This window comes from Xyrauchen texanus, chromosome 23 (assembly GCF_025860055.1).
Source record: "Xyrauchen texanus isolate HMW12.3.18 chromosome 23, RBS_HiC_50CHRs, whole genome shotgun sequence".
NCBI lineage: Eukaryota > Metazoa > Chordata > Actinopteri > Cypriniformes > Catostomidae > Xyrauchen > Xyrauchen texanus.
In genome coordinates, this window is record NC_068298.1 from 18620879 (window position 1) to 18646671 (window position 25793).

At 36.9% G+C, this 25793-nt stretch overlaps 1 protein-coding gene across 1 annotated transcript in view; it reads left to right on the forward strand.

The window, feature by feature from the left end:
• Positions 1 to 1472: 1472 nt before the first annotated feature.
• LOC127663395 (palmitoyltransferase ZDHHC9-like) overlaps positions 1473 to 25793 on the forward strand; it is a 28388-nt gene continuing 4067 nt past the window's right edge. The window contains exons 1-6 of the mRNA XM_052154965.1: positions 1473 to 2248; positions 13029 to 13189; positions 18772 to 18930; positions 22904 to 23041; positions 24550 to 24596; positions 25274 to 25378. Of these exons, the coding sequence (XP_052010925.1) occupies positions 2082 to 2248; positions 13029 to 13189; positions 18772 to 18930; positions 22904 to 23041; positions 24550 to 24596; positions 25274 to 25378 (777 nt within the window). The 5' untranslated portion in view covers positions 1473 to 2081. The remainder of the gene's footprint in view (positions 2249 to 13028; positions 13190 to 18771; positions 18931 to 22903; positions 23042 to 24549; positions 24597 to 25273; positions 25379 to 25793) is intronic.

A 25793-nucleotide genomic window follows, 5' to 3' on the forward strand; every position in this document is an offset into this window, starting at 1 on the left:
AATGTTTCTTACCCAAATATAAATTTCAGTGTTAAGCCTTACTTTTTCGTTTTTTTGTAAGGATCTTAAATCCTACCTGGACAGTCTCATTGCCTCCAGCAACTCCAAAGCCCTCAAAACTGCCTCACTATGTCATTTTTTACGATATTTTCCTAATTTTGTAACATCTCAACTGTGCTTACCCCTCACATTGGTTTTGTATGTTCTTAATATTAATAATAAATAAATAAAAATAAATCTCATTAAAGCACATTACTGCCGCCTACTGGTAACTTTGGGTTATATTCATTATTCAGTCTCCAAATTCCAAAATGTCTACAGCTGTATAAACTACCGGTCAAACTTTTGAAATACTTGACTGAAATGTTTCTCATTATCTTAAAAATCTTTTGATCTGAAAGCGTATGTTTAAATTTTTTTAATTAGTTTTTACACAAAAATATAACTGTGCCACCATATAACGAAAATGTAATAATAAAAAATATTTTGAAATTGATGACTTGGACCAAATAATAAAGAAAATCAGCCAATAAGTGCCCAACATGGGAACTCCTTCAATACTGTTTAAAAAGAATCCCAGGGTGATACCTCAAGAAGTTGGTTAAGAAAATGTCAAGAGTACATGTGTGCAAATTCTAGGCAAACTTTGACTACTTTGAAGATACTAAAATACAACACAGTTTTTATTTATTTTGAATATTGTTTAGTCACAACATAATTCCCATAGTTCCATTTATGTTATTCCATAGTTTTGATGACTTCACTATTATTCTAATCTGTGAGAAAAACAAATTATAATAAAGAATGAGTAAGTGTTTCATAAATTTTGACCTGTAGTCTTAAAAATCGTATTCTTGATAATAATTTTTGCGTTGTTTCCCTGTCAATATATCTAAAAATCCTTAAAACAAGATCAATTTGATTGATCTTGTTTTAGAAAAAACACTGCATAAGATATTTAAAAACTACCAGTGCTGAAGAAGTAAGCCAAAGTATTTAGAATACGTTATTGACTTTGAGTAATCTAATGTCATTACAAATGACATTTTACAGCATGTATTCTGTAATCTGTAGTGGTATACATTTCAAAAGTAACCCTCCTAACCCTGATTAGATAAAGATAAAGATACTATCCTGTATCTTTTTTTAAATCTCTTGACAAATGAAATAAAAAATAAATAAATAATAAATACGGGCATCCTAGATTAAATGACAGGAGGAATTCTGTATCAAAATTATTATTATTTTTTTTTAACACGGGCCTTTTATTTGGGATATCTTAAGGTGTGGCACGTGCTAAAATATCACGTTCAATTAATGTGGTCAAAAGTAATTTTTGTATGACTGGCTTAATGATGGTTTGGATATTATGAGGACAGCTTGCAAAATTCCTTTGTTCCCTGTACAGTGAGGTACTGGCCCTTTAAGAAGAGACATTTCAATCTAGGCGTGTTTCCTGCTCCCGGAGAGAATCCAGCCCTGCTCGCGCATCTTACGAGGGAGAAATTGGAGGAAAGATTATACTCTGACTTACACAAATACTTTCTGTATAATCGCCACAGGGCTTCCTTAATTTAGTTATTAATCTTTTTAAGAGAAAATGGATCGTACAAGCCTGTCGGGATAGACACTTTTTTTTTAACCAGCGACTTGAATGACAGTCGGTCAAGGTCTAATCTCCAGATGTGCAATCAACATTCACACGTTATTTGATCTAAATTTGAATCTAAACTTAAACACTTTTTAACTGATTTAAAGTGTATGTTTTCTAATGTCATTATGGGACATGTTCGCATGTGGATGAGATTTAATTTTGTATGGATTTTGAGCCCAGGAGAGCAGATATGTAGAGTGACGGACTGATGACTTGAACACTGATGATTCATGACAACACACGGGGAGAAACCTACAAACATCTCGCACCTGAAGGAAGATTATACAGAAGCCCTTTGAACCGTATTCCTGATCATCGTTCTCGTTTGTCTTTAGTATTTCCTCCGCCCAAGTTAATAATTTAGCGGACGCGGTTGCGATTCATTTATTTCAGGTTACATCGGCAAAAGATCAGTTTATTTGCTACCATGTCGGCGGTCATGATAACACGGAAGGCAGCTCGAAAATGGGAGAAATTACCTGGGAAAAACACATTCTGCTGCGATGGACGTGTTATGATGGCTCGACAGAAAGGAGTATTTTACCTGACGTTGTTTCTCATCATTGGGACCTGCTCTCTGTTCTTCGGCTTTGAGTAAGTTCATTTAAGTCTGTGGTGGTTATTAGCCATCAGCGACGCGACACAACTAGAACGCTTCCATTATAACCATATAATCAAGCAAGCAGTTGATTATAACAGGAGCGCTTTAGCTGGTGGCAAGTGCCAATGGCGTTTGTTTAATGCCATTGTAAAAATTATACATTCCTTTAACACAAAATGACGATTTTGCCCATTTTAGTGCCACCTGCCAGCAAACACCAATCGAAAATGTGTATCAAATGTAGGACCGTCAGCTTTTATTGTTTGGAAGTTATATAGGCCATTACTCGGATATGACAACTGTATTCTTGGGCCAATTGATTTTAAAAAACAATAGCCTTCACTTTACTTCAACAGTCAAGCTCCAGAGAAGCCAGTATTTCTATGCAATACGGGTGGCACATTTTTGCTTCAGAAACATATGCTTGGTTGTGTGTGTGTGTGTGTGTGTGTGTGTGACCTCCAGTTACATGAAGTATATGAAGAGGATTTAAAGGGATATTCAATACAAGTTCAGCTTAATCGACAGCATTTTTGGCATAATGTTGATTACCATAACAATTGTTTTCGATTCGTTTTTCTTTTTAAAAAGCCAAAAGGTTACAGTGAGGCACTTACAATGGAAGAGAATGGGGCCAATTTTTGGAGGGTTTAAACACAGAAACGTGAAGCTTAAAATCGTATAAAAGCACTTGCATTAATTATTCTGTTGAAACTTGTGTAATATTTGAGCTGAATAATGGTGTTTAAACTCATAGATATACATAGATATAGTTTTTAAGGCATTAGGTTGTTATGGCAAATATGCAATTTTACATCTTTACACAGAAAGGTTAGTAAGCAATTTTAGCGCACTTAAATCATGTTAACATGCATCTTGTTTACGTGTTGTGGCTATATTTGAACATTTATTTAGTATTAAACATTTACAGATTGACCCCATTCACTTCCATTCTTTGTGCCTCACTGTAACCCAGATCTGTGCTTTTTTTTTTTTTGAAAGGAGGGACAAGTCGAAATTGATTTTTGTGGTAGTCAACATCTACAAATGCTGTTGATTGATCTTAACTTGTATTAAACCCACAAATATTCCTTTAATGTGTTTAACCTCTGGATGTCAAGCTATAACATAATGCTCAAAATAACTTACCTTGTAGAATGTAGATCTGCTATTGAAAGGTCTTTTTAAAATTACAAATTTCCTCTCCTGATGACATCAATAGAAAAGAAACAAATAAGACCATTGTGCATTTATGTTTTATGCATTTATGTTTATGACACACATTTTTGCTAAATAATTGAAATTCAAATTTATTTGGAAGTGGCTTGGTGTCCATGTTGATAAAACACATCCTGGCTGTGCTTCTGCATTGGATGTGAGCTCTCTTGGGTGGATATGAGCTCCCATTTGTGGACAGTGATGCACGTGGTCTGTTTCCTGAGACTTGAGTGCTGTGCCCTGCCCTGCCCATATCTTGGATCCTCCATTTGGCCTGTTCATCAGCGCACAGGAAATGGTTGGCCTGCCCCTTGCCAGTGATCAGACTGATATACACTGTTTGCCAAAAGTTTGGAATAATGTACAGATTTAGCTCTTAAGGAAAGAAATTGGTACTTTTATTCGCCAAAGTGGCATTCAACTGTTCACAATGTAGTCAGGACATTAATAATGTGAAAAATCACATTACAATTTGATTTTTTTTCCCCCAGAACTTCTTAAACTACTTCAAAGTGTTCTCATAAAAAGATCCTCCACATGCAGCAATGACAGCTTTGCAGATCCTTGGCATGCTAGCTGTCAGTTTGTCCAGATACTCAAGTGACATTTCACCCCACACTTCCTGTAGCACTTGCCATAGATGTGACTGTCTTGTCGGGCATTTCTCATGCACCTTACATTCTAGCTGATTCCACAAAAGCTCAATGAGGTTAAAGATCCATAACATTCTTTTCCAATTATCTGTTGTCCAATGTCTGTTTCTTTGCCCACTCTAACCTTTTCTGTTTGTTTTCTGTTTCAAAAGTGGCTTTTTCTTTGCAATTCTTCCCATAAAGCCTGAACCCCTGAGTCTTCTCTTTACTGTTGTACGTGAAACTGGTGTTGAGTTGGTAGAATTCATATATTCTCAAACTAGAGACTCTGATGTACTTATCCTCTTGTTTAGTTGTACATCTGGCCTTCCACATCTCTTTCTGTCCTTGTTAGAGCCAGTTGTCCTTTGTCTTTGAAGATTGTAGTGTACACTTTTGGATGAAATATTCTGTTTTGGCAATATAAAGCATTGAATAGCCTTCATTCCTCAAAACAATTATTGACTGACGAGTTTCTAGAGAAAGCTGTTTCTTTTTTGGCATTTTTTTTTTTTTTACCTCATATATTGACCTTAAAACATGCTAGTCTATTGCACACTGTGGCAATTCAAAAACAAACACAATGTTAAGCTTCATTTAATGAACCAAATAGCTTTCAACTGTGTTTGATTTAATGGCAAGTAATTTTCTAGTAACAAATTAGCAATTTAGCATAATTACTCAAGGATAAGGTTGTTGGAGTGATTGCTGCTGGAAATGGGGCCTGTCTAGATTTGATAAAAAATAACTTTTTTAAATAGTGATGGTGCTGTTTTTTACATTAATAATGTCCTGACTATACTTTGTGATCAGTTGAATGCCACTTTGGTGAATTAAAGTACCAATTTCCTTCCGAAACAACAAAATCTGTACATTATTCCAAATATTTGGCTGCCAGTGCCACACAGTCATGTGAATCTTAGTTTACAGCACACCATGTTCATATTGCTGATAACCATAATTACTCCTCATGGGGCAGTTATATTAGCATAGAGACTAAGCTAAGTGCAAAAGCATGATTGCAAACTGTGTGTTACTGGGTGATGACCAGCTAATTGAGGAAGTGGATTTTTTCCCCCATTGAAAAGCGCTCCTACCGTTCCAGTTTTTCTTTGTTTGTGAAGCATTTTCTTCAACCAGCTCTAGAATGTGTAATCTTTTGTTTGTACTGAAACCGAAACTGACATGAATGCCACGAATACCTTTATTTGAAACACTTTGTGGAAAATGCAGGAATGCTTTTTTGTCAAATAGTAGCTTTTGAGTGTAATCAGCGCGATACATTTGTGGTATGTGGGATCATATAAAATAGGAACTCATTATTTTTTACTAGGCTCTAGCTAGTATACATTTAAAGTCTAAATGGATGTGCACTGAACCTTCTATGTAATGCAGAGTATGACATTGCAAAAGAGAAAGGCAGTGTCTTTGGCACTTGTATCTGTTCTAAAAATTACTGACCTTACTGCCCATGAGCAGTCTAGATGGAAATGAATCCAAAGAGGCTAATTCTTTTTAGCGACTCTCCATGTTTCACTGCTGGCACTCAGCTTCTTATCCAATAATTTGCAGGAATTATTCTAAGAGATTTTTTGCATGCTCGCACTACTATGTCCTCATTGGCCTTTATAGGCCAGTTCATCCCTCCACAGAGCAACCAAGTACAAGATTGATTAGTAGAGCTAGACTTTGTTCTTTCTAAAAACCTTTGTCTTTTGCTCTGTGACGGTGCTTGGGAGAATCTATTCCTCTTTCCTTCTCCCTCCTCCCCTGGCCTGCATCCCACCTATTCCTCTCCTTATGTGTCTGTCTGTTTTTGGCTGTGATACTACTGTGTATGTGGAAGAGTAATTTGTGCATTAATATATTTTAACATTAGGAGCTAGTTGACTAGTCCTAAAAAGTAGTCAGCTGGTTGGTGAATCAATATTTACCTTATGTAAAAGACTCTACATGCACACTTAAGCTGTATTCACAGTTTTTGGCAAGTCCAACGCTGCGTTAATGTCTGCACAGCTGAGATGGTGCGAGTTAGAAATGAAAGCGTACCTATATTCATTGCCAGATTCATGCTGCTTGCATTGTCATCAACAGTGCAAAAACAGTCATGAATCACTCTCTAATAGATTCTGTCAGCCTTTTTGTGACACGTGATTTATTTCAGAGCGGTTTGCAGGAATTTTGGTTGTACGTGAATATGTTAAATGATCGTAAACATCAGGCCATCTCCAATTTCTGCTATGCATTTGTGGACAGAGGAATGTCCCTCATCCTGTGGCCATGTATGAAACATGTGCAACTGAAGTCATAGAGACACAACAGAACTAATTGACTAGAATTGACTGAAAGAAAGAACCTCATAGCATTTGCCTTGTGTGAGCTCAAGAAGGCCACCGTCTGGTGCTGTCCTTCTGCAGAGGTCTTGACAAAAAGAGAGAGTGGTTTATCTTTTTTTTTTTTGTGTCCCTCTGTTATGCGAGTGTAAAACTGGAGTTTTGGCAAATTATTTTTTTGTGTGTGTGGTGTTGCATAATTTATTTGCTTCGGGAATCACTCACTTAAATGAGCAAACTCTTTATGAAGAATTAACAGATGCTGTGCATTAATTTTTTAGCCTTGCAATGCCGTCGAACATTACAACAGCTTTATCTGAGTGACACAACTAAAATCTCTATTCTGCTTTATTAGATCAACTACACTAAATACATTTAGTGTACTTTTAAGCACCCTTAAAAGTCCCACAACATAGAGAAGAGCCACTGGCATCAGATCCGAATTACAGTTTATTTGTTCAATTGCAAATCATATTTTTTTAAATTTAATTTTGCATTGCAAAACTGAAATAGATGAACTGATTATTTGCATGTTAAATGTTTTTTCCCCAGTTTATTTCCTTATCAGTTTAACCTACTTTTTGCTTTAAAAGTACATACGCAGACTTTCTGGAACTGATCTGTTTCCATAGAAATATAACTAGGGAAAAAACAAAGTAAAAACACTTTCACTCTGTATTCAATGCATTTGTACACATATTCTGTGGAGTAAAATTAAGCATTGTTTAGTCCAGTAACATTGTCAGGTATTGCATTGTTAAGTACAGTAACAGAAGTTACCATTGTGTGTCATTGAGGGACACTATAGCTTTATTTACACTGCATTTGTTTTTCAAATACAATCTTTAGGACTGACATTCTGTACTGTAAAATAATGAAATCTGTTCCTTTTTGTTCAGACAGTATAGTCAATATCCAGTGTTTAATAGGTTGCCATAGTAATGACTTGCACGATGTCTGGAGATGATGTCTTTAATCCTCTGGAGAGAGGATTAAAAAACTGGAAATCTTACCTCTGCTCAGTCGTGACATATTGAATGCCACGTGCAAATTTGTGAATTAATACACAGATGAAGACACTACCTTGCTTTGTGTATGACATTACATACACGTTGTGGACAATCCTTCCTCCCCCAATCGTATTTCACCATACCAAAATGCAGTTTAATTAGATCTGGCTCGTAAAGGTCGCATTTTATTTTGTGTTTTGCATTTTAGACTTCAAACAACTAGTCACATATGTCAAAGTCCCAAAAATCTGATTTTTGCTCTCTGTCTGAACAAAGTATTAATTGTAACGTGTACCTTTTCTGTGTAATTGTAAATTGTATGGAATGTAGAGAATATCCAAATTGTAGCCAGCATACATATGAATGTAAGAGGTCATTGCACATAAACACAGTATTCAACATCACAGATCATGATCAAAAAACATGCTTCAAGTATGTTGTCATATTTGTCCTTTGATTTGTTTGAGACTGGACCAGGTTGTGCATCAAATATGCAATCTATATATATTTTCAGTCAGCATCCGTTTTTTTATTCCCCTCTCATTATTCTTTCCGGTGCAGTAGCGGATGTTTGCTTAAAGCACTATCAGTAATGATGATTGTCAGGCCTCCCTTTCCCCTGTCCTTCACTGACCTCCACCTAGAGACCAGGCTGACCAATGAAGCAACTCTATTGATTTTACAAACACACTGTAAGCTCTTTTCAAGCAAAGTCATAAAACTCTGCAGTTGTGTTTTATGTTGTCTTAATTGTGGAAAACGTTCCTTTTCACCTTGTACACTGTGGAACTGTGTAAGCCGATAATTCACCAAGTAGAATCTGTAAAGGCAAACCGAAGGGTGGAGATGCAAGAACAGAGTAACAGCAGGGAATTTGTGCATGATTTGAACTACTAGCATTTGTTTCAATTTCCTGATCTAGCAGATTATGAAAAAGTGTCTTTGCAAAACATTTACATAGTCATCCGCTGAAATGGAAACACTTCAGTTTTATTAAGCAGTAAACGTGTTGACTATGTATATTCAGGCACAATACATACAGTGCTTATTGCATGGTTTTATGGGGGGATTAGAGCATGGTTAAATGAATGGTTCACTCAAACATTTTAATTTGCTGATAATTTACTCATCCTCAGTATTTCTTTCTTCATAAAAAAATCATTTAAGATTTTAGGATTTCATTTCAGGCCTCCTCCTTTAAACAATGCCAGTGAATGTATTTGACTCCAGTTGACAAATCAATTTCTTCTGACGTTTGATTATTTTTAGAAACAAAGCAATATATATACTTTATAACTACAAATGTTCACTTCCGTACATCTCTGTGACACACGCTCACAAGAGGGATGACATAAGCTCGTTGGTAAGGTCACGTAGATGAGGCGGCGGCAGGAAGAGCATCATTGTTTACAAGAGAAGGAGCACTGTACAAATGTTTAATTGTCTTTGCTGTAGATTTGTATAAGTGTATTGTTCAAAATGGTCATTTGGTGTGTGTATCCTGGATGCTTCAACCTTCAGAAACCCCAAAGAATATGCACGCTGGGAAAAATATTATCTTTTCATCGATTGCCTATACATGATCATGAGCGATTGAACATTTTACCCCTGAGGATTTCTGCATAAATAAGTTTGTGAAGCTTCTCTTCTGTGTGATATCACCTGTACCATTGATCTCACTGTGTAAACACTGTAAATCCTATGAATCTCAGTAAATGCTCTCGCACTTGGTTTTACTAACAACTTGAGTGGCTTGAATTCCTGATAGTCATATAACCTATATATTTCTGCTAAAGAAGTACAAGTAGATAATGCAATGGCATTGCTCCAAAATAAAGGATGGCTATTTACTGCAGTAATGTTTTCTTTTTTTTTATTATTGTTTGGAAATTATTTTTTATTTTGTTTTATACTATTTTGAAATTGTTTTGGACTGTTTTGCTTTGTGAACGGCGCTTGGTCTGTGGTGTGTGCCAGTTTCTCATGTAAACAATGATGCACTTCCTGCCTCCTCCACGTGACGTGTGACCTTACCAACGAGCTTACATCATCCCTCTCATGAGTGTGTGTCACAGAGATGTATGGAAGCTAACATTTGTAGTTAAAAAGTATATAAGTACATGATTACATTCACTTGCATTGTTTATAGGAGGAGGTCTGAAATGAAATCCTAAAAGTCTTAAATTCTGTTTTGATGAAGAAAAAACTCTGGCATGGCCTGTAAATTACAAGCAAATTTTCATTTTTGGGTGAACTATTCCTTTAAATAACCTCAGTGTGTCAGAGACATGAGGAATTTGCACTTTAATGGTGATGTGACGTGTGTAATTTTTTCATGTTAAAATATTTTCTCCAATCCCATCTTAATATACACTGACAACAAATTATTTTGTGGATGGATTTCCCTGAAAAGTTTAAACAATTAAGCTCCGTGGCACTATCAAAACATTGCTCAATGTGTTTGAGCTTCCCGACCAGCCTGAGGGTTTGGGAAACAAAAATGACACACTTCAGCTTTAATATTGAAGCTGCTTATCTCTGGTATTGACTATTGAGGAGAGAGGTCATATCCTGCACTGCATGTTGGGTAATGTCTGGCAAGCTCAGAGCTGTGATAGGAACTAATGATGGAGCTCGTCCAGGACACTTAATGTCATCAGCAGAGACATGACACACACACACACACACACACACACACACACACACACACACACACACACACACACACACACACACACACACACACACACACACAGCACTCTCCTCTGTTTCACCCTGCTCTTCCCTTACACTGTGCTTTCACAATAAAATATGGATTACCCTGCAGCATTCTACACAGGATTGGAAAGTTTTATCGACCAGCTATATGCTCAGTGTTTTTTCTCCTTTTTATTTTTTCTTATTCCTGAGTTTAAAACTGAAAAAATCACACTAAACCGACCCATGTCACAGGTAGAATTCCAATGTATTGAAGGTTTAGGTATGCTGATACACCAGTGTGATGTGTGCAAGTGAACTTTGGACATAGTACAGTGTAGTCTGACTGGAAATGATCTTTCTGTTGCTAATTAGTGATGCTTGCTGTGACAAGTTTGACTGTGATTAATGCTAATTCTTAGGGTTAGGCAGTCAAACATTCACAAAGCTGTAAACTTGTCCTACATTGCATGTGTTGTGTACTGTAGGTGAATCAATTGGATTGTTGAGGAGCGGTGTGCGATTACTTTTCCAAAAGATTGGTAATACGATTTTCATCTAGTAGATGATAAACCTGGTGTGTTACCTTAGATTCACATTTGAAGGAGGGACCTAAGCCATGTTTAGGGACCAAAATATAATACTTGGGCCAGTATGCAACTACCCAGAACACCCTAACAATCGCAGAGCAATATTCTGGATATACTGAAGACCTTAGCAACCACATAGCTTTGCCCTGGCAAAGTGGTGGTGAGTTTGTCACGGACATGCACTTTTAATTTTCATCAGAAATGGTAAAAATCTAGTTTTAATTACTGCCTATGTGCTAGTATCACAGCACTAAATTTGCCACAGGATTTGGAAACCGGCCCCACCCACCAGTCTGAGGAGACAAGCGGACTGGTTAAACAGGTGTTTTGGTATGCACCATTGAAAGATTAATTTGACACCTTATAGTGTGTGTAAAACATCCATCGTAAAACCTGTGCCAAGTCAAATATACGGATCACGGAAGGTCCGTTGTGGTGACCTGTCAGGAGCAGCCGAAAGAAGAAAAACCCTACATATATCTAGTGTGTCGTCAGGGATGTTTGAGGCTTTAACAAACCCTGTTGTTCTCGTTCACTCTTTTGACTTGGGCTTGTAAGCAACCACCCCAGCAATCAACCGTTACGCTAGCAACTACCTCGTGCTGCCCCACAAGAGCTCAAGTGGAACACTGTTGTTTACTACACTGAAATATTCCCCATTTTTAAGAAGGAAGTAACAAATAAAACACTTGCAATATGTTTCTGCTAGCTTTTGTATTGTTAGGGCTAGCCATATCTTCTCTCACTGAAGTTTATTGTAGTTAGTATTGTAAAGACTCCGCTTCATTTACTGAATGCTAAACATTGCAAATTTTCCCGAGTCTGTATGCACAGTCCTGTGATGAGGTTTGTACCATTATATTGATGTAAAAGCCATACATTATCTTAGTATAGCTGGTCTACATTGCAGGAGAGAGTGGATAAGGAGAGCCAGGGCGACCCTATTAATAGCTAAATGCAGTGGCCTGTGGAGTCGGCCAATCTGCTGCAGTTTGAGCACAGGGAGGCATTTTTACAGGACCAAAGCCATCCGCAGTAATGGGGAACAACCAAAACCATCTCTATATGGCTGTCTGCCGGTGAAATGGAGAAATCACAGTAGTTCATAGTAGGGCTTGTAAACTGGGGTGAGAAAGAAAATTTCAATTTTCACCTTAAATATTATCTATATTCAAATTAAATTTGAACATTAAAGTCAGCAGAGTATACTACCTCAGACTCAAGCTTCATTATAACTGCGATACCACAGTGTTTTTCATTAATTACAGTTGTATGTATGGTAGAAATGTTCCCAGATAGCAGGGCTATTCAGTTGTACTCTGTGGTGAAGTGGTTCAGACCATGAGCCTAGGGGCTGCTCAAACAGACTGAGCACAACAGAATGGAATAGAGTGCAAGGATCTCAAGACACATATTTCCAAATTTAACTCCTTTCCTGACAAAGTGTTAACATTTTTTAACGTTTTTACTTAAATTCGACTAATATTCAAATTTTTTTATTTGACAGCACTGGTTCATAGTAATCATTGTCATTGACTACTTCGTTGTTGGGAAAAGAATGTCTTTAGGGGAGTTCTGTGCCAGACAAATATTAGACAACCTCTTCATCAGTGGCCTCCCCATTTGTGATCAGTGTCAGAGATGGAAAAATACCTGACTACTGCTTTACCAAAAACAGATTGTAATGGTTTTATGTTGGATTTAGAAAATGTAGAGCATGGAAGAAAGAAGGTCTTCCAACTGTTTTTTTTTTTTTTTTTATGTACATTTTTGATGTGATCATCATTGCTTTAGTGAAATTCATTTGTTGAATGTTTTGGATGAAAAAACATACGCACTCTAGAGAAGTGACAAAAAGACTTAGTTTACTCTAGCAGTAATTTATGTAAAGTCTGCACCACTAGCAAATATAAATTTTTACATTTTAAATGGTACAATTTATTCAAGAATGTTTTACAAATCATTTACACCTACAAATATTGTTAAATATTTTATGAAGTGTTTCATGATTGGGGCACATTGACTGTTTCGAGACAGGTTTCCCAAACACGCCACTGCCAACAATGGTTCAAAAACAGATAGTCCCGCCCCAAACTCACCATTGATTGACGTTGCCATATTGGTCTGCTCAAATAAAGAGATTGCAATTCGCTTTAGTGCCTGTTTTGAAATGGAAATAACACATTTAACTTTAAAACTAGATGTTTATTTCTGTTTCACTTTATGTGCTGGTAATTCCATGTTCACCATGCCATTCTTTTATAACTGTTGTTTTTGCATTTGTCCCTTACAGGTGCCCATATCTTGCAGTGCACCTATCTCCTGCCATCCCTGTGTTTGCAGTGTTGCTCTTCCTCTTTGTAATGGCTATGCTGCTCAGAACCAGCTTCAGTGATCCAGGGGTGCTGCCGCGGGCACTGCCAGAGGAGGCCAATTTCATTGAGATGGAGATCGGTGAGTGTTTTCTGACTTTAGGAAAGGGATTTGAGGCATTATGCCATAGTTTGTACCATCAGCCCTACCTGCATGTGTTTTTACTGAGCGAAGGGAAGAACATGAACAGGGTAGCAGGCGTGTGGAGTAAGTGGGACGATGTTAGCCCAGCTCTGCTGATTTATTGTATTGTTGTGCTTTGCAATTAAAGTGGCTGGGTGCATTCATCCATGAGTGTGGGACATGTGGGAGACATTTTGTTGTTCTTTACTTCCTCTTCATGGCCATCTGGTGAAATATGTAGTTTTGAGTAGGGATGCACAATACCACTTTTTCTCTTCCTATTCCGATATCAGAAATCTCAGTATTGGCCGATACCGATCCCAAGCCGATACCAGTGTTATTTTTTTGCGTAATCAGTTTAGAATATCTTTACATTATTGTGTGGAACTAATTGTGGAATTAATTGGGTGTACTCTTTAAAATGTAAAGAAACACAAACCTTTAACTACTTATTATTAACTAGTATACTGGATAATGTAGCAGCAAATTAACAGTAATTCCAGTCTTCAAGTCTTAAGTAGAAAAGAAACTGTTTATTGTTATAAATTGTAAACAAATACTAATGATGACAACAATAATAACAATAATAATAATAAATTGTTATTACTATTATTGACTTTTAATAAATAAAAACCTGTAATATATTTAAATTGTGTACTTTTTAAACCCTCACGGCATTCTAAACTCTCCAGGAATTCAGTAAGTGTCTGTTTGTAGGCAAGTTCACAGAAGTTTAATTCACTTATTCAAATTCTGGTAAAATGCATTTTATAAGTGAACCAAACTATTGAGCATCTACATCTGAGAAGCTGTTTTTGAGTAGCGCTCAAATATTGTGCACCGCTGTGAAGGCAAAAAATAGCCACGAGTGCATCACCAGCCTGTGCGTGAGTTGTGTCAGCAGAGCAGCACCATTCACTAATGCGCTGGTGCTGCGCATACTATATATTTACTTATTAAACACAACCTTTTGTGATTCACTGAGCTATCGCACGTCTTCAAGTGGCTTTGAATAAAATGCACGAGTCATATGAAGTGCTTTAATGGTGTTTTTATGGTTCTGTTATGTCTTTTTTGAAGCTTTACAGTAACGAACATGACTAACACACATTTGGATCTGGCTCGTCAGACCGATACCCGATCCGTCTAAAAGCTTCAGTATCAGAGCCGATAAGATCCATGTATCAGATTGGTGCATCCCTAGTTTTGAGGTTGAGCTAGATCTCTAGTGTACAGCACTACAGATGTCACAGGTCTGACTGACGTGGAACACTTATACACCAACAATCATGCCACGCTCCAAATAACTGAGATCACATTTTTTTCCCCATTCTGATGGTTGATGTAAACATTAACTGAAGCTCCTCACCTGTATGTACTGCACTGCTGCCACACGATTGACTGATTAGATAATTGCATGGATGATTGTTTGTGCAAGACAGACTGGTTTGAGTATTTCTATAACTGGGATGTGGTGGTGGCGTAGTGGCTAAAGCACAGGGCTGTTAATCAGAGGGTCCCTGGTTCGAACCCCATGGCCACCACCATTGTGCCCTTGAGCAAGGCACTTAACTCCAGATTGCTCCGGGGGGACTGTCCCTGTAATAATTGCACTGTAAGTCGCTTTGGATAAAAGCGTCTGCCAAATGCATAAATGTAAATGTAAGTGTAACTGTAACTGCTGATCTCCTGGGATTTTCACACACAACAGTCTCTGGAAATGAATGGTGCCAAAAACAAAAAAGTTTTTGGACGGAAATGCCTGGTTGATAAGAGAGGTCAACAGAGAATGGCCAGACTGGTTTAAACTGACAAAGTCTACGTTAACTCGGATAACTGCTCTGTAGAATTGTGGTGAGAAGAATATCATCTCAGAATGCTATTCTGAGATGCGGATTGGTGCTGTTTTGGCACCACGAGGGGGACCTTCACAATATCAGGCAGGTGGATTTAATGTTGTGGCTGATCGGTGTATGTTGTTTTACTATTTATGATAACATCAGAACATTGAAGAACAATTCAAGGAGGCATTTTGTCTTGTTACATTGAGGTACAATTAATTTTAAGATTATGAAATCGGATACACCCAAACAATGCCAAATGTCAACTCCCTTGAACAGAAAATATTCCAAATGACGTCTTCTGCAGGGATGTTTGGCAGCAACTATTAATTCTCTTTCAAATCTTAAGAATGTCTCACTGGAGACATTTGTCTGTTAAAAGCAATTATTTTCAAATAGCGAGGATTTTGCTGAAATGAAAAATCTGCTCAAGCATTCACTCTAGAATAGTGAAAGGAAAAAGCCTAAACCTTTAATCACAAATGAAAATGAAACTTATTTTCCAACTTCAACCACATTAAAGGAATGAATTGCAATAATTAGTTGCTATAAGGGTAAAAGTGTCCACTTAGCCTGCAACAAACTCCACTCTTTTCACTAAAAAGAAAAAATTGTAAAAATAAGGTAACTACGGTAGGTTGCTAACTTGTCCTACTTTGAATGTCACAAAGGTTATCATCATTGCAGCAGACTAATTGGATTAGATTAAATTGAAGAGCTGATCCCATCTTTCTAATTTTGCTTCTAATGATTCATTAATGTAGTCTTGGCTCACTTGTCTCTATGGGAATATTGCCTGATATGCAGTTCAGTCACCAACCGTTCCATGTACTGATTAGAAGATCTTGACTTCAGTACAGATGAATACAGTTCCCTTCATGTAGCCTTTCTATTCTTTACTTTTTCTGTTCTCTCTCTTCCTTCCTCTTACCTACTCCCTCCCTTTCTCTTTTAAATGAGAGCACCGCTGTTATAGATCAGTACCACGGCTAATGCTCAGATGTGTCCGGGGTGGTCCAGCATTTGTTATTACTGATGTTCACTAAACCAAGACATCATTATCTCTAATAGTCCTCCTGATAAACCAGAGTATTCTCTATTGTCAATAAATATCTTCAAACCCTTGTTTTCACTGACTCTTGTACAACATATGATCTCTGTTCCATAACCTAGTTATGCTAATTCTAAGGCAGCACTCTAACTGTCATGGAACATCATCAGTGGCTGATTTCTAATGTTCTACATAGGCAGCTGCTTTCAGGCAGCTCACATTTTAGAACAGAGCAATTCACATTCAGAGTTGATCTGCAAACTCTGTCTAAAAAAAGAGCCAATTTGTTTAAGTACTGCAGCGAGGCAAAGATTGATTTTTCTATACAAATTTCCTCTACTGTCTCAGTTCTGTTTCAATATACCAGCTTTAATATGCTATTTTTAGATGAATGTATGTGTGACTGATTAAAAGCGGCTGATGCTGGATCAGATGTAAGCACAGATGTGCCGTTTTAGCCAACCCAGGCATGTGGATTAAGAGGCAGCTGTGTGGTTCTGCCCTTTGTGCCTTTTGAGTACATGCTAATGCTACCATCTCTCTGGAGTACTAAAGTGCAGAGGCAGACAGATGTAAGGAAATTCGTTATTTTTCCACAGCATGATGGAATAAGAGGCTTGTGTTTTAAAGAAGCACTTTGACTTTGATAATGTTGCTATCAGAGGCGTTGAAAGTGAGTCATTTTGAGAATAAAGAAGATATAGAAAAGACAAATTGCCCATTTCAGAGGTCCATGTCTTTTATACCTGTGCATCTATATTCAAGTTGACAAAAACAAAAGTAAATGGAGTTAATAAAATCTTGATGATATAAATAGCCACTAGGTTGGCATTTTCTGAAGGACTTGACATACCAGGACTTGCAAGGCACAAAATAATAATATTTTAGGTAAGTGTAGGTAGTTTAAAGGGTTAGTTCACCTAAAAATGAACATACTCATAATTTACTCACCCTAATGACATCCAAGATGTTTGAATTTTGTCATCTGCTGAACACAAGTGAAGATTTTTAGAAGAATTTCTCAGCTCTGTTGGTCCATACAATGCAAGTGAATGTACCAAAATGTTGAAGCTCCAAAATCCACATAAGCGCAACATAAAAGTAATCCAGATGGATTAACCAGTGGTTAAATCCATATCTTCAGAAGCAATATGATAAGTATGGGTGAGAAGACTAATATTTAAGTAATTTTTTTACTATAAATTATCCTCCCTGCTCAGTCAATTGGCACTTTTTCTTCTTCTTCAGTTTTTAGTGATTCACATTCTTTGTATATATCTACTGGGCAGGTAGGAGAATCTTAATTTGTGTTCTGCAGAAAAAAGTCAAGAGTAAATTATGAGAAATGTTTGGGTGGATGATCCCTTTGAGTCAAGCATAGGTTAAGGTGCTAGATCTGCACAAACGAAATGCCACATCAGAGCCTTATTTTGATGTTTTCATGACATTCACTCTGCATCTTGTCTGCTATGCAAGACAATCAACACAATCACGCAGTGTAACGGTGTCTATAAATGGTTAAATATATGGAAAGAAGACTAATCACAATTCAGTATGTAAAAAAGAAGACCAATCGAATTCAGTATAGAAATGTTACAATAACTTCATTGCTGATTTTAAATGCTTACTATTCATTCATTGTAAATAAATGGGAGATATTCAAACCATTCTTAACTATATATATATATATATATATATATATATATATATATATATATACATACTGGATTATGCAGCAAGACAATGATCCAAAGCATAGGCATAAGACCACCTCTGAATGGCTAAGTCAAAATGTAAATTTTGGAGTGGCCTAGTCAAAGTCCTGGCTTGAACCAGATTGAGATGCTGTGGCAGGACCTTAAATGGGCAGTTCATGCTCAAAAACACTCCAATGTGGCTGAAGCAGTTCTGCAAAGAAGAGAGGGCCAAAATTTCACCACAGCATTGTTAAAGACTGATCTCCAGTTATCGGAAGAGTTTGGTTGCAGTTGTTGCTGCTAAAGTTGGCACAACCAGCTATTAAGTTTAAGGGGACAGTTAGTTTTTCACATAGGTGATACAGGTGCATCAATAATAAAATATATTTTTGAAAATTGTATTTAGTTTTTACTCATGTTGCCTTAGAACATAAAACAATCTCGTTTGAAGATCTAAAACAATTTAGTATGAAAAATACACAAAAATAGAGGAAATCAGGAAGAGGGCAAATCATTCTTCACAGCACTGTACTTGCAATTTTTGGGGAGTATTAGGCAGGCCACACTGCAAGAATTGTTTGAAGAAATTCAGAATAAAATATTAAACTGAAAATAAATTAGAACAGATACAAAGAGCATTTTAATCTCAATCAATGTTTAGCATCAAGCACACCGACATGGCAAGACCATTCATTCCAAAACCATTGTGTTACATTATAACAGCACTACCGGAATCACAAAAGGTGATTATGAATAACTATTCTGTACCTCATGTGAGAAAGCCACACAAACTCTCAAAGTTCATGGTTCTAATTAATGTTTATATTTTCCCAGCCTTGTGACATTCCAACAGTGCCGACTGTGCTGTGTGTCATGCATATGCATATGAATCTTAATCAACAAGAGTGGCTGCCGGTTGCCACGTTAACTGTTTCTACCCTTTTCTTGCAGAGGCGGCCAATGGGAACGTCCTGGCCGGACAGCGGCCTCCTCCCCGGATCAAGAACGTGCAAATCAACAATCAGATCGTCAAACTGAAGTACTGCTACACCTGCAAGATCTTCAGGCCCCCTCGTGCTTCCCACTGCAGCATTTGTGACAACTGTGTGGGTGAGTGTGTCTGACTGAACTCCACCCAGAGCTCAGGGAAGACCCATTTTGCTTTCATCTGTGCAGTGTTTCTACATTACAAATGAGCACCTTTGTCTGAGCCATGGTGCAGTGGGCTGTGCTGCAGTGCTCAGGACATATGGGAGGTGTTTGCTCACGGGAACCCAGGTTTGAGGCCAACTTGGGTCATATCTTGATCCAGCCCCCCCTCTTTCTCTCAACCCTACTTTCCTGTCATACTCTACTGTTCTATACAATAAAGAAAGCCAACCCCCCCCCCCAAGTAAGCAGCTACCCAGAACACCATATCAATTACTTAGCAACCATCCGGATGTTACAGATTTACAAATTACAAATTTTTTCATGAAATCTTCACATAATAATTGTAAACCAACCAGACCTTTGATATGGTTGCATATAGAGGTCGGCCGATTTTTTTTGCATTTTTTTACATAATCGGCATCGGCCAATATCCACGCATATCAAGCCGATTATTAGGCAGGCGCATTTGTGGACAGCCTAGTGTTGTTGTGGAACACGTGTTCAACGCACGCTGCCCCTAGAGTCATTTTCCAGCAGAGTGAGCAGACCTCATCCAGTGCCTAAGGAAGGAGCCAAGTTCCTTGGAGAAAACAGTAAGGGTTAAATTTGTATAACTTCTTTAGATTTAATTAAAAACTTTTGATATGTTACTGTCAACTTCAAGAAAAACGTGACAAACGCGATAGTTGACATGACGTTCGGCTACTTTGGATATTGATAGCGTAGTTGAAGTTGCATTATCACAGCAGAAGGGTTGCTATCATGTCACAATAAGCAAGAATTTTGCAATTACAGACAGTGAATCTGAGACTTTTATTTGTTCTGTTTGTGTGTCTTATATTTGAGAGAGTTGTCACTCAATGCAGATAAATAAGTAATAAAAATATACCAACGCAGTATATGCTAGTGAAGGACTGGCTTTGGTAAGCTCGGACGTTATCGGTTCTGCTGTCGATACTGGAGAAATTAAGAAAATACATTCTTTATTGCTATAAAGAGAAAGTTATTTTATCTCGCCAGCCATTTCTATGTATAATAATATGAAACCATTTGTCTGTGATGCAGTTTAGCTATTCGCAGAGAGAGAGAGAGAGAGAGAACTTGCTCACGCGGTGCCACAGCGAGCACAAAACGAGCCCTGCTTCATGAGTGACAGAACTAAACATTCAGACATAGCCGGGTTTAGATCTGTGATTATTAGTCTGATTTTATTTTAGATTTCGCCTTCAAATATTATAAAAAGAATATTTATACATAAGCCGCATTCTGTCTAGCACAACTTCCTTCCCTTCACAGCGGTGCACTGACATTTCTCCCTAAAACTCCAACTTAACGTCAGAATCAGCACGATCGGTGATTGTTGTAAAATACAGTCTAGCTACTGTTGCTAAATTGCGGGACGCGTTTAATAATAAAAAGAGCGCAAGAGATACCGTTCCCAAGGCGGCGCGCGCTCCGAAACACAACGCAAAGAGACAAGCAAACTATAGGCTATTTTGGGTTTCATATGCGCGTCTAAACGATCAAATATACACAAAAATATGTCAAAACGACCGGCTTGGAGATTCACTTAAACACAGTTTATGTCTTAAATGGACGTAGTTATGGAAATAGTTGGGGAGAAATTATACTGCATCAGGAGACTATTAGATCTGAACTCGGTCTTAAAGGGGAAGCTGTCTATTAAACATGTGACGATTGAGCCATTACTGCGAATCAAACAACAAAAGGCAAAGAGAAAATCACTTACAGCTCTTGAATGAATAACTTCTGCATTAATAAGCATTAATCTATCTATGATAAACTATGCGGTGTTATTTTACAATTGATTACTTTATTAGATTTCTTTTTAGACCACACCTGAACAGTAATGTTAGTAAACCTTCCTGAAATTAAATCACTGTGCCTATATAACGTTTATCTTTGTGTAATTGTTTATCTATTGTTTAATATAAATCAAAAAGAACCGTTAAGAATACCGTTAAAGTACCGGATCGATAAACAGTATCGGTAAGATTGTAATACCATTAAAACCTTAACGATACCCATCCCTAGTTATGCCTGTGCTTCTCTTGGATGCTCTGAATATTGGATTACGTGTCTGGATTGCCCCTTAATTAAAGCTGCATTTGGATCTCAACCTTCGTGTCTCGGAGCAGATCGTAACACCTGCTTTGTTTATTTAATATATTTGTTATACATTATTTATACAGTATGTTTTTACATTATACATTTTTAATTTTAAGTGTACAAGTGCAGATTGGTCAAGTGTTCAATAAATGTATTTGTTGAGAAATTGTCTATCTTAAGTAATTATTTGTGTTACATTTTATCTTTCAAATAAAAGGTTCAAATAAGAGGTTCAAACAAGCACATATCGGCCAAATATCGGCCAAAATAAATCGGCAGCATTAATCGGCCATCGGCCGACCCGGATTTCAAAAGATCGGCATCGGCATCGGCATCGGCCTGAAAAAACCAATATCGTTCGACCTCTAGTTGCATATGAGTGCCATTTGATACTTAAGTGTAATATTGAATTTTTGAGAGATGAGTCAGACAGCAGGCAGGCTTACACACATGCACATACACTGCAAGGTTAGTGAGATACATATGGTGATATTAGAGACTTCACAGAGGCCGTAGCTTGCACAGTTATCCTGAACAGCGCCATTTGTTTGGGCGGCCTGTACCTGCTGTAGATGGTCTGTCACACACGCATGCCCACATACACTATCGTTCAAAAGTTTGGGGTCACTTGCCTGAAATGTTTCTCATGTTCTTAAAAACCTTTTAATCTGAAGGCGTATGCTTACATGTTTGAAATTAGTTTTGTAGACAAAAATATAATTGTGGCAACATATTTATTTAATTACAAAAGTACAATTTTATAAAAAACTAAAAAAGTTTTTGAAATGGATGACTTGGACCAAACAATGAAGAAAAGCAGCCAATAAGTGCCCAGCATATAGATGGGAACTCCTTCAATACTGTTTAAAAAGCATCCCAGTGATTTCTCAAGAAGTTGGTTTAGAAAACGCCAAGAGTCATTTCTGCAAAATCTAGGCAAAGTGTGGCCACATTGAAGATGCTAAAATATAATACAGTTTTGGATTTTTTTAGTCACAACATAATTCCCATATTTCCATTTCTATTATTCCATAGTTTTGATGACTTCACTATTATTCTAAAATGTGAAATAAATAAAGAATGAGTAATTTACCCTAAACATTTGAACGGTAGTGTACACATACACAATCTCTGGTTTTGTGTACCACCTCCCTCTTAGCAGTTAGAATATCTGCCTATTTCTGCCAAATAGATTAAATTAAGGCTGGGTGATGTATAACGAATGTTCATACATATTCTCAGTGATTTTGCTGGAAATATATCAAGCTATATTTGGAATATTGCATTAAATTAAATATTGAAAAAAAGAATAATTGTGTCAAGTCGCTCTGCGGCATTTTCCATGCTTTAAAATATTTTCATAAAATAATATATAGGTAATGTAAATATTGCTGTTAATGACTGTATTTTGATATATTGGTGTATAAAATTGAAAAGACTCAAAATTATTCTTTATTGTGTATTGTGTTTATCTATAATTTAGTAAAAAACATGGTGGAAAACATGCCTTGATTATTTTTACTGTATTTTACTTCCTGCAATAAAATTTTTAAATCTTCTTAGCAACAATGTTTGCTTGGTTAAGATAATATTTCCTCTATTTAGATATAGATGTATATCAAATATCATAAAGTCTAAAATATATAAAATATAATTTTCTTAAGCTACGGTATATAGCCTTGCCTTACTCTCCAATAGAAGAATACAATGTAGAAACTATCTTTTCCAATTTAAAGCTTTTCACTTATATTTATTCCTTCATAAATTCTCTTAATTCTCCTCTTCATTGTCTTTCCATTAGACCGTTTTGACCATCACTGTCCCTGGGTTGGAAACTGTGTAGGAAAGAGGAATTACAGATATTTCTACCTGTTTACACTCTCCCTATCTCTGCTCACCATCTATATCTTCGTCTTCAACATCGTCCATGTTGTTCTACGTAAGTATCAAGGCAAGAAAAAGCTTGTGAATCTCCAATATAGTTTGGCATGTGTGACTTGTAAGTGTTCTAGAACACACTGTATGTGTCTGCACTAGTTATGTTCTTTTTATAAGTGTCTTGTGACTACAACATTTTAAATGTGTATCTTCACTGTTGACATACAGAATCAGATTATTTGAAAGAGGAAATGACATGAATGACATCAGTACCATTTTAAATGCACAGATGGTCCATCAGTTTAATGACCATGGCTTCTGGGAAAACAAGTTCCTGTAAGCGACAATAAATGCAAGTGAATACAGGAGCCTCGAGTTTTCTCAGGAGACGTGTTACTGTCAGAGATGTTCAGGATATTGGAAGAGCCACAGTGCTTGTAAATAGCTGCTGTCTTTCCCCCTATTTTTAAGTCCTCCTCTGATCTTCCTCAAAGTGTCTCAAAAGACAGAAGAGAGAGAGAAAGCGAGCAAGAGAGGCCGAATTCCATCGTACTGCATGAATGGATATAAAGCTTGACAATTTGGTCTGAGATTTTGATCTTAATTTAGAGTAAAGAATTAGTTCACAGAAAAATTGAAATTCTATCGTAATTTACTCATTTTAATGTCATTCAAGATCTTCGAAACAAAAAAGAGAAAGTTAATGAATAGTTCGGTCCATCTATTTTTTTTCAATACAATGACCGTGAATAGTTCCTCACTTTAAGTGATTCTTTTGGGTCCTTTTTTAAGCTGTAAATTAAGACACTATCCACTGCCATTGTATTGAAAAATGAAACTTGATCTATTAAAATATCTCTCTTTGTGTTCTGCATTAAAAGAAAGTTATATGGGTTTGGAATAACATAGAGGTGAGTAAATTATGGCAGAAGTTGAGATTTTATGTTAACTATTCCCTTAAAACACACGCTGACTTGCCTTTTTCTTTTTTAAAGAAATGATTAACCCAAAAATTAAAAATGATTAAATAATTATTTAATCCCTCATGTCATTCCAAAGCTGTTTTTTTTTTCTTCTGTTGAACACATAAGGACCATTTTAAAGCTGCACCCTTCTATACAATGACTGATTCTGGTTCCCTTTATAGCACAAGAGTAATATGGACTAATTCTATGGTGCTTTCGTAGTGTTTTTTTGTTGTTTTTGGAGCTTGACAGGTGTAATAACTATACATTTTATTGTATAGAAAAAAGCTGTGTGAAGATTCATCAAAATTCCCATTTTGTGTTCCACTGAAAAAATATCAGCAGTCAGGTTTGGAATGACATGAGGGTGCGCAAATAATGTCAGAATGTTTTGGATGAAGCTTGAACTTTTTATGACACTATGTTTGATAAGGTGCATATAAACAGAAAGTGCAAACTTATCAGCTCTGGCAGAGTGTGGGTGGGTTCATGTGCGAAAGTCTTCTGAACATTTCATGTAATGATGGGAGAGAGTAAGAGAGATGCATATCTGATGCTGTGTGTTACATGTTGGAGCATTTATCAAGTCTTGTGTGTTTTACAGGTTCTGTGGACTCAGGCTTTGTCAGTACTCTTAAAGAAACTCCTGGAACATATCCTTACAGTATACCCCAGAGCCAATCATTGGAAATTTGAAAACAAAATGAACTCATCATAAAACCATCATCATTTGAATGATTGAAAGGAAATCTATACCAATAAACTGATATGTTTGTTTACATGACACATAATTTGATTATATTTGAACAGGCACAGAGCTATTATTGTTTAGACACATGTGTCTTAATGGCAGCACATTTAACCATTTGTATCACCAAACAAAGCAAAGACTCTTATATCAAATTTCAATATTTACTCTGTTGTCAACAAACTATTCTGAGATGAGATGGCAACTATGTTTTAGAGCATTGTTGCTAGTTTAAGCTTGTCATTTGATGGTCCAAACTGCTGGACCATCTTGGACCAGCAACAAACCATCTGGTCATACAAACTTTAGGTGGACTAGCTGGTTTTTGGAATATGGTAGCTGGTCAGCCAGCCAATGACCAGCTTGGAACTCCTAGAAACCAGCTATGTTTCAAAACACAGTTACCAGTTTAAGGTGATTTTTTTTTATGGGGAGTTTGATGATACAAAAACAGTTCAAAATAGAGACTGGCGTCTATAAAGCTAACGAATTTGAACTGCAAGTAGTATTTGATTGAAATGTGTTGTTTAAAGTGTATCGTATGCAATCAGAGCATGTTGTTTTCTTAACTACCCATTCCACTGTGTTGGAGGTTATAGTCTGTTTCTTTACCCTCTGGTCTGTGGTTGGATTGACTGGCTTCCACACCTACTTGATCTCCCTCAACCAGACCACCAATGAGGACGTAAGTTTGTTTCTTACCTGTGTGTTCCAAAGTCTACTGTCGGTTCTTCACTCCTGCTGCTATCACATGGCTGGAAAGATAAACACATGCCCTAGAGCATTTCAGTACACTAGATCCAGCGGTCGTCTTGGTAACAGTGTGGTCTCAGTGATAAGCAAGCACAGAGGACATCCTAACATGGGTTTTATGTACACTGTATACAGTATTTATGGGTGTAATATAAGCACATGTGCTCAAACACACATGTAATGTATAAATAAACACACATGCAGTATATAACCATATATAGTCCTTAGATTCTCTGCAGCGGCTAGAGTTATTTATGCTCTGATTTGTCATATTAGACTGCACAATCTGTAGTTCTGGCGCTATGGCACTTTCACACCTAACCCTAATGATTAATTTACAGCACTTT